The 14,303-nt window shown below is 39.9% G+C and overlaps 1 protein-coding gene across 4 annotated transcripts in view; it reads left to right on the top strand.

Moving 5' to 3' along the window:
• Nucleotides 1–9,929, top strand: part of LOC111873347 (tubulin beta chain) — a 26,428-nt gene extending 16,499 nt beyond the window's left edge. For all 4 annotated transcript variants that reach the window (XM_033755064.1, XM_033755062.1, XM_023867995.2 and 1 more), the window contains exon 2: nt 8,209–9,929. In XM_033755064.1, the coding sequence (XP_033610955.1) occupies nt 8,344–9,504 (1,161 nt within the window). In that variant the 5' untranslated portion in view covers nt 8,209–8,343 and the 3' untranslated portion in view covers nt 9,505–9,929. The remainder of the gene's footprint in view (nt 1–8,208) is intronic.
• Nucleotides 9,930–14,303: the final 4,374 nt, after the last annotated feature.

Raw genomic sequence — 14,303 nt, 5'->3', positions numbered from 1 at the left:
ACGGTACATATCAGAGAGTATCAATGAAAGATACCGAACTTAATAAAGTGTCTTCAAAATGGGAACTAGTTAAATATGGAGTTCCGCAAGGAACATTATTGTTCCTTATTTACATAAATGATTTCCCATTATCCGTTAAGAAAGTAGGTAATCCAGTATTATTTGCTGATGATACAAGTATTATCATATCAAACATGAATCTGAAGAATTTAAAAATAATATCAAATTAGTTCTGAACGAAACAATTATGTGGTTTAATAGTAACTTTCTAACATTAAATTGTGATATATCACACCTTATACAATTCTTTCTAAAAAGCATAGGGAAATAGAATTGCAAATAATATCTAATAATTCAGTTATTACAAATATCAATTGTACTAAATTCTTAGGAATAAATGTTGATAGTACCTTATCTTGAAAGAACCATATTACGGACTAGCTGTACCCGGCCACGCGTTGCTGTGGCTCAGTCTAACGAAATATTTCAAATCAAACGCAGATAAATCGACAGAGCTCAATCCCACCGCCAATTGCACTGAAAAATAAGGAAAACAGTTAAGAAAACGAAATGAAAAACAATGAAAAATAAACTATACTCACGAAATGAACGCTATGGTAAACGACACAGCCCAATTCCAACACAATGTCACACGAAATAATTAAATCAAAATGAAAACAAATCGAAACTCTTTATATTCGGCGGTAGCTATCCCAAGACTGACTCCTTTGGCGATTACTTCCAGACTCTCTTCTGTATCCCTCGGCATCTGCCCCGAGACTGACTACTTCTTGTCCAAGCTGGACTATTTATACCTCGGCGGGTGCTCTACAATGAGCCTTCTGTTGTCTATCGCAGGGGAAACGCTGCCAGAGTCGAATCCAAAACTCTGAGTGGAAACTCAGGATCTCTGCTGTGATTTCACTCGGAATCTCTTGTGATACTTGTGACCTCGTGCTACTCGAGACACTCGTGATACTGAACAGTCGCCGGAGCTACACTCTCTTATACATACATTCGTATAGCCAGCGTTCGGACGGGATAGGGAATACCTTATCGAAGGGTTAGTTTCATCTGTTGCTTAGGAAATGCTAGCACAGAACACCTTTTAGAAGTGTTTGGTTTCATCCGTTGTTACGCAACGGAACCTCTTATCCTCTCATCTCCGGGGAAATGCGTTTGTTGTTTCAGTAATTCCTATGCAACGGCCCACTGTTATTGTGTTTCCATGGAAATATACTGTCACGTGTTTAGGTGTATAACGCGACAAATAACTTCACGCCGTATTTGATATAGCGAATTTTAGATACTGCTTTCTTCATAGCGAATTTTATTTCACATTCGCACTTACAATCACACAATTGACAGTTTTAGAACTACTGCTATCTGCAGTATCACAAATACTACACTCCAAATGCCACAATACAACTGACTGCGGCTTCGCTCGGCGCATGACGGCTGGCGGGGGGGGGTCATCCATAGCTCAACATGTCACAATACTTTCCGGTTTCATCCGTTGTTACGCAACGGAACCTCTTATCCTTTAATCTCCGAGGAAACGCGTTTGTTGTTTCGGCAATTCCTATGCAACTGTTATTGCGTTTCCATGGAAGTATACTTTCCGGATTCACGCATGGCCGGGTACAGCTAGTAGGTACATAAAAACACGAGCGCATTTGAATGCAACGTTGTGTCAAAATTTCGAAGCAATAGGTGAAGAACTTTAGGAGATTTTCGAGGGCTAACAAACGAACATTTACATTTTTATTTATATAGATTTATCATCAAGGTTAAATAAGGGTTGTTATGCAATAAGGTCATTAAAGCCGTTTATGTCACTAGAATCAATGAGGATGATCTATTATTCTTATGTACATTCTTTATTGTCGTATGGTATTATCTTTTGGGGTAATGCACCTTATAATGAGAGTATCTTCAAAATTCAAGCGGCCTCCGTCCCCACCTCATGACTCAAGGTACGTGGGTTCAAACCCGGCGGAGGCCGTGGAATTTTTAAGGGCGGAAAAATTCAGGGAACAAGTTCTCTGGGAGGAACTTTAAGCCGTGTGTCCCGAGTCGTAGATTTACGGCACGTAAAACATCCTCATGTCTCTAGGAGACCTCTGAACAAAATTAGGCCAAGTTTCCCGCCCAGGTAGTTTCCAATTCCTCCTGTAGATGGGGAAGTATCAGGGACCACTGCCAGAGAGGTGGCCGACCTCGCTGGCAGAACAGGGCTGATATCGAGTACCAGTACTGGAAGGGCATGGCGACTAGTAGAATAATTAAAGGGGGATGCACAATAGATCAACAACCGGTCGCAGTGCATGGAAAAACCCACCCTCTCCAAAATAATCTATATGAATAAAAATGTAAATTTTCGTTTGTTCAGGATCCTAAATCTCCGAAAGTTCTTCACCGACTGCTTTGAAATTTTGACACAACGTCGCATTCGAATGCGCGCGTGTTCTTATATACCTATTATACAGATGTAACACCTGTGACAGGTAAAAGCATGCTTCTTTGGAAAAACAGAATTGGAATTTGGAATTCAGAAGTCACCCCTATGGAAACGCTAGAACAGACCGTTGCATAGGAAGTAACAATTGCGATACTGTATCGAATCTCCATGGTTACGACGAATACACGGAGCGTTCTCACAGAGACAACGCAATAACAATGGGTCGTTGCGTAGGAATCGCGGAATCAACAAAGCAGCGTTTCCGCGGTTATGACAAAGGCTCATTTGCATAGCAGCGGCCTAGGGTAAAAGGGGGTTGAATTCATTCGCCCATTCAACCAAGACAGACAGACTGACTGACCGTCAGTTGTAACATGACCTTGACCTTGACTCACCCATTCAGTCTTGGAATAGCTGCCGCAGAAGAAGGTTGGAACCTAGACGCCAAGAGATACAGAAGTATTGGCCGAGAGATTGTGTAACCGGTAACTCTAATACTGCAAGTGGCGATAATTGTAAAGTGTGCAAGTGAATTACTTTAAAGATTCGCTATAATTAATACGGCGTAAAGTTATTTGTAGCGTGACATACCCAAACACGCTACATGCATTCCTGACGCGTGCAACACGTCACATCCACATCAAATTCGTGCATTGATTGCAATCATATTGACCGCCTGCTCTCCTTCATCTCCAACAGAGTTATGGGAGAAATATAAATCGCACATGGATGAAGATATTTTCCGTCAAATACGGAAGGAAAATTCCAATATGAACATGGATTTCACAGCAGAAATCTGCAACGAAGCGTTGATAATGGTTGAAGATTTGTGCTTAGAAATCGCGAACAAAGTTCTCAATCAATTGGGAATGCCATCACCGAATCGATCTGCTGCTGCTTCGTTCAATGTAGAATTGCGTCGTGAACAAAATTACAACACGGGTGATCTTTTGTCATATGTGCAATCAAATATTCCTAAGCTAACGCTTGAGCAAAAAGGCATTTACGATCAAATAATGCAAACTGTCAAAAACGGGATTGCAGAATTCTTCTTCTTAGATGCGCCAGGAGGAACTGGTAAAACGTTCCTAATTAGATTGATTCTGGCAGCAATTCGATCCCAAAATGACCTAGCCTTAGTTCTTCNTGCGTGTCCAGCTGCAAAACGATCCATCAGCTGAGATATTCTCACATCAATTGCTGGAAATTGGGAACGGAAAGGTGCCGGTTGATCTGACCTCAGAACGAATTCCGTTGCCTCATAACTTCTGCAATTTAGTGACGTCAAAAGAAGAATTGGTTGAAAAAGTATTTCCCAATATTCAAACCAATTATAAGAATCATGATTGGCTGAGTGAACGAGCTATTCTTGCGGCCAAGAACAAAGACGTCTACGAACTTAACAATACCATTCAGTCTAACATTCACTGTGAGGCAGTCACATACAAGTCCGTCGACACTGTTGTGGAAGCAGATGAAGCGGTTACTTTCCAACAGAATTTTTTAATTCACTCGATCTGCCACAGCAACGCGTGGCCGGGTACAGCTAGTAATAATAATAAATCTTTAAAATTAAAAAAAGAATAATAAGAGTTATATCTGGTTCGGGTAGATTGGATTCATGCCGCAGATTGTTTAAAAAATTAGAAATATTGCCAACTTCAGTTTTAGTACATTTTCTCCTTCTTTTTGTCGTTAAGAACAGAAATTATTTTATAGCTAATATTAATATTTATCATTTCAACACACGTTATAATCACGTTCTACAAATCTATCAGTAGTTCGAAAAGGAGTGCTTTACTCAGGTAGCAAGATTTGTAACCACTTACCTTCAAATATTAAATTGCTATCCAAAGATATTAAAAAGTTCAAACTTTCATTAAAAAGCTATTTCACTGAACTTGCTCTTTATAGTATTGATGAATATTATAAATCAACTTCTCAATGAACACTTTGTCTTGATTGTCTCTCCTACGGATAATATAATTACACAGCTTATGTATCCGCTACAACTGTATCAGTGTTTGTATTATTCTTTGTATTGTATATGACTGCACTAATTTACTTGTATAGTGGTTCTTAGTGTTTTCATTTGTCCTTGTATGGGTTAGGAATGTATATTTTATTATTTTATGTTCAAACATGATTATGAATGTATATTTTATTATTTTATGTTGAAAAATGACAGATTCTATATCCAGTAGGTTCGTTTGACCTTATATGGATTGACAAAATGCAATAAACAAATGAAATGAAATGAAATGTTGCAGTTGCAATGAATGTGTACTCTAACTATAAAAGTAAGTATGAAACGGGTCTTATCATATTGTCACTTGTAGGGGGGTACGCGTGACGAAATTACAGGTTCTACTTCGGATAATTGGATTTATTAACAGCTAAGTTACACGCTCTCTCTTAATTACACCCAAGTACATCCAGATCAGCGCTATAGCTGATTTCCACACTTTCCAGTTCACCATTGTATATGCAACTGTATTCTCTGTCTTCCATGAGACATCTCCTAAAAACGGATCACCACACAGAAACTGTCACTTCAAATCACTCCAATTATTGCACATGATTAAGGTCTTCAATCACCCTTTAAATCTTCACAGGTATTATATTTTAGCGTCCTGTTGCACTGATTTAAGTCCATGATTTATTTAAACCGTCTTGTAGTGCATACACTCATTTATCTCCTTCTCTCCCTCGCACTACACATTTCGGCATAATAATGCCATCCTCAGGTGCTTACTTATCCACGCCAAACTAGTTCACTGCATGCCTTGTTCTCACATTAAAATAACCAAAATATGCATCTATCATATACACTGTCAAACGTTAAAAATATTAAAACTGTTCAGGATACCACATCACTACGTCGCACCCCACCACGCCAGTCACGCCCATTCTCCCCTGTTGGAGCACTCCTCCACTATCATGTGTGTGTTGTGCTTTTGTTGTGTCTTGCTCCTGTGACTGCGTGTCCTATACTGTTGGGCCTGCTGGGTATGTGTGTGTGTTCTGTCTTCGTTTTGAGTGAGTTATCACTCACAACTCACACAACTCACTCAAAACGAAGACAGAACACACACACATACCCAGCAGGCCCGACAGTATAGGACACGCAGTCACAGGAGCAAGACACAACAAAAGCACAACACACACATGATAGTGGAGGAGTGCTCCAACAGGGGAGAATGGGCGTGACTGGCGTGGTGGGGTGCGACGTAGTGATGTGGTATCCTGAACAGTTTTAATATTTTTAACGTTTGACAGTGTATATGATAGATGCATATTTTGGTTATTTTAATGTGAGAACAAGGCATGCAGTGAACTAGTTTGGCGTGGATAAGTAAGCACCTGAGGATGGCATTATTATGCCGAAACGTGTAGTGAGAGGGAGAGAAGGAGATAAATGAGTGTATGCACTACAAGACGGTTTAAATAAATCATGGTCTTCACAGGTATTCTACGAACTTCCCGTCGCTGTTACTTAAACACACTCTAATACTCTCAAATACTCCAAAATACTGGCTAATGCCCTCCAAATACTGCCATCTGTTCAAAGTCAAAGTCAAAGTCAAAGTTACTTCACGACTGGCGGTTTAACACCAAGAAGTTCATCTTGGCATGAGGCCCCCTGAGGCCCAAGACCAGAGATTTTTTCCAACTGAACTCTTGCAGAAATAGTCCTTATGTAACATCCTTTCTGACGAGAAGAAGGAGTTTGTCTCTTACGAATACACTTAGCTTTTCATCAAGTGTATATTTCAGACATATAACATGTTATTGAAAATTCTTCCTTTTGCGATACACATAAGTCCTCTGTCAGTATAGGCTTTGCAGAGCAGATCATTTTTAACTTACATATCTTACGCTACAATAACAATTTAGTCATTTGAACAGTCGCAAGTTTGACCACCCTCTAGTTCAAGCCTCTTATATTTTCTGTGTCTGGCTTCACCTTGTCCTATACTGTCGTGACCCAAGATGGTGGCGGGTCGACTGAATTATGTTGGCCGAGCGGTAGCGTAATAATTCAGTGATGGTGATGGTCAGTTGGCTGCTGGAGCGGGTATTCCAACCACAAAGAGCAAATACTCACTACAGATAATAGAGGTTTTATTGATTCTTAGTGTATATTACATACAAGCGCTGGTGGACGTAAGCCTGGCCAGCCTTCTCATAGCCTCGACCCAGACAAAATGCACCCTTCAACTTTCCTCTTCTTCTTAAAACCTATCTAAAACTAAACTTGCAGACCAATGTCCCGAGACATGAACCCTCACGCAGATCAGATTACACCAGCTGCTGTTGAAGGATAGGTCCCAGACGAAACACTCCAGGACCCCACTAATTTATGGAATAGCAAGGGTAGATATAACATTTTTTCTTTGAGGAAGCAGGTCAACCTCTTGGCGTGCTGTAAATTTAGTAGAGGGCATGACCCCAGACATCAGACTCAAGTTCCTAAAATTAAAAAACGTAAAAAGGGTTGCGAACCCCGCAACAATACCGCGAACATGTTCATTCTCATGATTTTGTATGACCTTTGCTTGTCGCCTACACAGTTGTCATCTGTTCTCTCTGTAATTGTCGTTATATAGCATCCGCACTGACCACACAGAAAAGAAGCCTACATTGCTAGAACGTGTTTACTGACCAATTGCACTGCAAGATTGCAATATAGACTTCACAAAAAAAAGGCCCCACTCCAATTGTTGCCTTGCGTGTATTCGGTCGTGAGGTGTTTCGAGGTCAGTTACCTAGCAATGCTGTGTCCATCCACATTACAATATTTTGGAACCAGTGTAACCTGCTCATGAATTTGTAATGAGTTTAAACCAAATTTATAAAATCACTTAAAAATTATATTTGTCTTGTGAGCTAGAAACAACTTTAAGCAACTTCATATTTTGCACGATGACATCCTTGCTAATGTAAATACTTTTCCACAGATGAGTGTACCCATTGTCACGTTCAAACTTCCATAATTAATCTGCATGATGGGAGATAGGGTACGATTAATTTCAGGAAAAAAAAATATCTTCTGCAGTTCTAATCTGACCTGCCATTGTGGTGTGTGGAGTATTATTACCATTATCCAAGTCAGGCTAGTAAAATTGATCCTCTATTTTCTGAGGACTTCCTTTATATACATGAATTTGACGTGTGCATGATCAGTTATCTGGTGGAAGGAAACATATTTGCAATTATGTACCACATTATGGTACATTGGCTTTTGGTCCCACTGCTCTGTTTCACTCACCTGGCAGATCTTGAATATTCTTGTGTCAATTTGTTACAAGTGCAGAGGAGTACCACATCTTTTGATCAGGAAATTGATCTCGTAATATGGAGTAATTTTTGCCAGGCAATCAGGGCTGAACACTTGCTGTCTCAGGCCTGTGGCCAAAACATAGCAAAAAACAGAAAAAGTTCATGCATTAATGAATAAGAGAATTTTTTTAATTTATGAATTACTGTTTTGGTTCTTTGTTCATGAAATTGATCCTGTTCATTGCATTCATGCAAGAAATAGTACCTGGATCCAGTTCTTGTGTGCTACCTTCAGCCAGTGATTGCCAGGCAATCAAGGCTGAAAGCTTGCTGTCCCAAGCCTGTGGTCAAAACTAAACAAAAACAAAGGAAGTGCATGCATTAATGAATAAGAGAATTATTAGATTTATGAATTACTGCTTTGGTGGACCTCATAACTCATTGTAGGTACTTTCTGTCTGCAGTTCTGGGAGGTCATCTCTGATGAGCATGGTGTTGACTCAACTGGCGCCTACCATGGTGACTCCGACCTCCAGCTTGAGAGAATAAATGTCTACTACAATGAAGCATCCAGTGGAAATTATGTACCACGTGCCATAATGGTGGACCTTGAACCTGGCACAATGGACTCTGTCAGATCCGGGCCTTTCGGTCAAATTTTCACACCTGACAACTTCGTTTTTGGTCACAGTGGAGCTGGCAACAACTGGGCTAAGGGTCACTACACTGAAGGTGCTGAGCTCGTTGATTCTGTGTTGGATGTTGTAAGGAAAGAAGCGGAAAGATGTGACTGTCTGCAGGGTTTCCAGATGACCCACTCATTGGGAGGTGGAACTGGTTCTGGCTTGGGCACATTGCTTCTTTACAAGATCAGAGAGGAATACCCAGATAGGATAATGAACACATTCTCTATTATACCTACACCAAAAGTTTCAGACACTGTTGTTGAACCTTACAATGCAACATTGTCTGTCCATAAGCTGATTGAGGCAACGGATGTAACATGCTGCATTGACAATGAGGCCCTCTTTGATATTTGCTTCAGGACACTGAAACTGATGACTCCCACATATAGTGATCTGAACCATCTAATATCCCTCACAATGTCTGGTGTGACCACTTGCCTCAGGTTCCCGGGTCAACTGAATTCTGATCTCCGTAAACTTGCTGTCACTATGGTCCCATTCTCACGTCTACACTTCTTCATGCCGGGTTTCGCTCCTCTCACCTCCCGTGGTAGTCAACAGTACCAAGCTCTCACCGTACCTGAACTGACTCGACAAATGTTTGATGCAAAGAATATGATGGCTGCCTGTGACCCAAGGCATGGACGTTACCTCACAGCTGCTTCTATCTTCCGAGGACGCATGTCCATGAAGGAAGTTGATGAACAGATGTTGAACATTCAGAACAAGAACAGCAGCTACTTCGTTGAGTGGATCCCAAACAATGTGCAAACCGCTGTGTGTGATATTCCACCCAGAGGACTCAAAATGTCTGCAACCTTCATTGGTAACACCACTGCCATCCAGGAGGTGTTCAAGCGTATCTCAGAGCAGTTCACAGCCATGTTCAATCGCAAGGCTTTCTTGCACTGGTATACAGGTGAAGGCATGGATGAAATGGAATTCACTGAAGCAGAATCAGACATGAATGACCTGATGTCTGAGTACCAGCAGTACCAGGATAACATTTTCAATGTGTACACAGAGCCTGACGAGGAGCTAGAATTTGATGTTGAGGACATGGATAAAATTTGATTCACAGAAGCCGAATTAAACATACTCAAATGAGTACCAACAGAACTACCAGACAGATGTCAGTATGGACGGAGAGTTTGACGAGTAGCAGAAAGTTGAGGTTGAAAATGACAATTAAACAGCTAGAATGTCATTTTTTGCTTTGTTATAATACTTTGTTCTCTCTCTCTCTCATTCCAAATTTATTGCTGCATTAATGATTTTCAGTCAGAATAATGCAGTGATATTGCTTGCGCTGAACGGATAGAAAATTTGTGTATAATATTTGAAATATTCTGAATGATATACCATATTTGTTGGAAGAATATTGTGTGACTGAAAATGGATATGCTCCACTAATGGGAATGTTGGAGTTGATTTGTTTGCTTAGGATTATTTGTTTTTTTCCTTTGTAATTGTCTCCCTATTCATTTATAAATTTGTATGTTCTGTGTTTTCTGGATAGAATTAAAAACAGTGCAAAATTTTATATTTGTTTTATTGACACTTCGATCCCTTTTTTTTATTCATGAGTTATTTTGCTTGAAGCTGATTATGTGTCTCATCCTATATCACAGATATGTTACAGGATGTAGTGTTGCAAGCTAAGGAAAACGTTCAATTGGTACTGTAACTGCACCATTGCCATACACCCATTTAAATGTAATTATGTTTATTAGTTAGAAATTTAATTGTTCCACAGTGGGATGCAATTAACAAGTTAGTGAGACATAGGCCTATTCTTGCATGTAAGAGTTAGCTTATTCTTGCACGTGCAGTAGAAAGGAAGAAACCCTGTGGATATTTCTTAGAATTTTAGCTTGAAAGTGTAACTGCGGCAGTCTTTGAGAATTCGATACTTGACAGCTTGTGCAGATCGTAACTTAATGAAGGGAGTTTCCATAACCCAAGCCAAGCTTAACATTTGTCAAGTTTCTGACAGAAAGTACGTTAGGTCTTAGAAGCCTAAATTCCTTGTAATCCCTAAACGGATTGGAAGAATAGTTAATTAAGGTACTCCTATTTTTCAAATGTGACCAATCACTACAATTTAAGGATGTGGAAATGCCAAGAAGCTGATGGACCAAGGACCTCGCCATTCGAAAGGAAGTCAGTTGTCGGCTCTTGTAGAGATCAGACGTAAAACTTGTGTTAGTTACACACCGGCTCTTGGTATACAAAAGAAAACTTATGATATTCACTTGAAAGTTATAAATAGTAAGAATACAAGCAAAAAGTGTTGTACAATATTATATTTAAGCATCCTGTTGCACTCTATATGATATGACATAAAACACCGTCCCAAGTGCAACAATTTATTGTAGTTCTTTTGTCTTGCCCTCTTCTACACTACAAGTTTCGGCCGCAGACGGCCATCATCAGGTGTATGCACTTATGTAGCTGTTACACTGCATCTAGTTTAAAATTTAAAACCATAAGACTTCACAATTGTTCTTTTCGTCGTTACCAACAGGTTTCGATTTATCAGAATCTACTTCGCTGGTATCTGTCTGCTTTGTGCATTATCTTTTTTGCCTACACTCGTCAATTTTGTTATTATGAACTGGCACTTTTAAAATCTTCAGTTCTAATTTAAAATTCTTTTAAAAATTAAAATTCTCAGGGTTACTCGCCCTATGTCTGTAGTGCTGCAGTGGCTACTTCTTGTTTTCAGCACTGTTATTCTGTGTAGGCTCCCTGTGTGCGGCCGCTGCTTATCTTTGCTACGTGTGCACATGTAAACAAGAAGAGGCTGCTGCAGCACTACAGACATAGGGCGAGTAACCCTGAGAATTTTAATTTTTAAAAGAATTTTAAATTAGAACTGAAGATTTTAAAAGTGCCAGTTCATAATAACAAAATTGACGAGTGTAGGCAACAAAGATAATGCACAAAGCAGACAGATACCAGCGAAGTAGATTCTGATAAATCAAAACCTGTTGGTAACGACGAAAAGAACAATTGTGAAGACCTGTGGTTTTAAATTTAAACTAGATGCAGTGTAACAGCTACGTAAGTGCATACACCTGATGATGGCCATCTGCGGCCGAAACATGTAGTGTAGAAGAGGGCAAGACAAAAGAAGTACAATAAATTGTTGCACTTGGGACGGTGTTTATGTCATATATCAAAAAGTGTTGTGCTTCAAAGATATATAAATACAAAGTCAAACAAGTTGCAAGAAACATTAGATTGTGTAACAAAGGGCATAAATGTTTAACAATAAACCATCAAAACTTGATATGTGTGTGTGCCGACTAATTGAGCTAAAGTTACTGATTTCGGAGTTTGTATTAAAAAGTGGCACAACGTAAGTGTTCAACAATAATAAACCAGTTAAACTTGATGTACTTGTGTAGCTTTTAGTTCATTCCTGCTTCTCGGAGTTGAGGCCCGTTAAAGGCTCTGAGAAAAAGAGACCCTCAGCTATACCGAATCAACAAACCTCACCTCCTTGTAAAATAAAAACAACCCTGGGATAATTATTAGCAAAGTAAAAGAGGTATCTACAAAGTAGCGCCCAACATAAAGGCCAGTAAATGAGCGAGTAAAAAGTGGTAAAAAGAGTCATCACAAAGTGGCCCAAACGTAAGGGGCCAGTGAGTGAGTGAGTGAGTGGAGGGTGCAAAACGATTACAGTGCAGCAGTACATTTTCTTTTCTCTCCTTTCTATAAAGCCATCATATGTATACTTAGCTCTTGAAAATCACTTAAATAATTGATTATGATATTTTCAGTTACATTAGAACGTTTTTAAGATTCTGACTTTGACTATTGTTTAGTGATTGCAGAGTGAACTGAAAATTTTGCAATACTGGTATGAGTAATATTGCAAGTAAGTACATTGGAGTGGTTTCTTTACCGCACAGATTTTCAATATATGCACTACTAAATATGAGAATATACTGGAAATATTTGGGATCTTGTTACTTGGCAGTTACATTCTTCAAGTTGTGAGGGATTTCATCAAGAAGACTAACCTCCTGCAGTGTGTGTACTAAAAATACCTGGTTGCATACAAACTCTTCCTTGGTCGACATCCAGATTTTTTCACACATTTATCATACATAATCTGCAGAATTTGCGATAAATGTGTATATATATTCAATAAGTCCTGGCTCGTGAATGAGTTATGCCCAGTGGTGTAACTCACATGGTTTATTTTGGTCACTTAGGTATCATTTTAATTATTGTATTGGCGTTTTACTCAGGTTTGTCTAGTAGAGTTAGGATGGTGTACCTTTCAGTCTTAAGTATTTGGTATTCTACTTTTTTATTTCTCTGAGCACTGTGTTCATTTGTAGATTTTCATTGATCCTGTGGTTGTCCATGTACCAACATACATTCAGAATGGATCAGAGAGTCCTGGATAGAAAGTACTGCATGATTTCAATGTTGGAATTAGAGGCTGTCCCCCATAGCTGAATTTCATAGGTCCATATGGGTTTGAGCACTGCTTTATACTCATATAGGAGGAGTTTACTTTCTACTGAAAATGCTGATCTTCCAAGTAGCCAGTGCATTTATTTTGTATCTAGATGAAGCTGTTTTCGTTTTGTTTTGACGCGCTTTGACTGTGTCAGTCTTCTATTGAGATGCATGCCCAGGGATTAGAATTAATTTTTCTGGGTTACACAAACATTAACCTTTTGCATTGTTGGACAGGTTTCATTGCATAGGCTTGTGGGATTGTCGATGTTGTGAAAGACAACCACATAAAACTGTAGCAATTGTATATATTAAATCATATAAATTGAATGTACAGAATCGCTGCGAAGCTATGTGAAATGTTGATGTTCAAAAGTTGGCTGGCCCTGAAAAGGGCAGATTGTTCCACCGTGAGTGCGCTGGCAGAATTTTCTCCTTTGTAGTAGACCAGGTCTTTATGGCCGTTCAGCTGGTTTGTCCAGCCGGTGATTTGGTGCTGCATGCGCCGGTAGAATCAGCTGCCTACGGTGCAAGAGATGACTGAGCCGTTGTCTTGGCTCGGTAGCTGGAGCTGCGGCAGCTACATTACGTGTCTGGTAGCAGAGCGTGGTTATTGGAGAATTGTGGCAGTTGCGTTAGCTGTCTGGTAGCAGAGCACGGTTGCTGGAGAGGTGCGGCAGGTGTCTTTGGCGCACTGATAACTGCAAAGTCGAAGTCATGTCGCAACTGACGGTCAACGTAAGGGGCCGTCTTAGTGTCGAGCCCCAGTTGGGGCTCATGACCAGATGTTTTCTTCTTTGTGAAAGTTGCTGTCCTGTCCATTTGTGGCGCCCTCTCTGAGGAGAGCTCGGGTCTGTCATTTGTCAGCCCTAGTCAGTCCACTGTCAGAATTGACATATATTTACAATGTAGTTCTAGTCTTAATTCCTATTTCTATGTACAATATATACAATGCGTCTGTCAATCCAAGCTTCGTACACCAGATTATGCCCTATTTCTAGTATTATTTGCTACCATGGTAGTCTAGTCACTTGAACATACGTACTCGTATGCCTGACCGCCGCCAAGTTTAAGCCTCTTATACTTTCTATGTCGGGCTTCACCTTGACCAATAATGTGAACATTCTCATTTTCATGATTTTGTATGACTTCTGCTTGTTGCCTGCATAATTTTGTTATGTAATCATATACGTGTGGAATTTTGAATGCCACGTGCAAATCGCGGACCAGTGTGCGCCTTGGAAAATTGCCAATGGTGCAGAGAACCTTGTTTTGTAGGCACTGCAATTTCACTAGATGGGTGTCTTGCCACAAACTCCCAGGCGGGACTAGCATAAATCATTACAGATCTAATAAGAGCTTTGTGGAGGGTCAGTTTAATGTTAGCACTC

The sequence above is a fragment of the Cryptotermes secundus genome, unplaced genomic scaffold (genome assembly GCF_002891405.2).
Source record: "Cryptotermes secundus unplaced genomic scaffold, Csec_1.0 scaffold359, whole genome shotgun sequence".
Classification (NCBI taxonomy): Eukaryota; Metazoa; Arthropoda; class Insecta; order Blattodea; family Kalotermitidae; genus Cryptotermes; species Cryptotermes secundus.
This window is presented reverse-complemented; position numbering and strand designations above follow the sequence as displayed.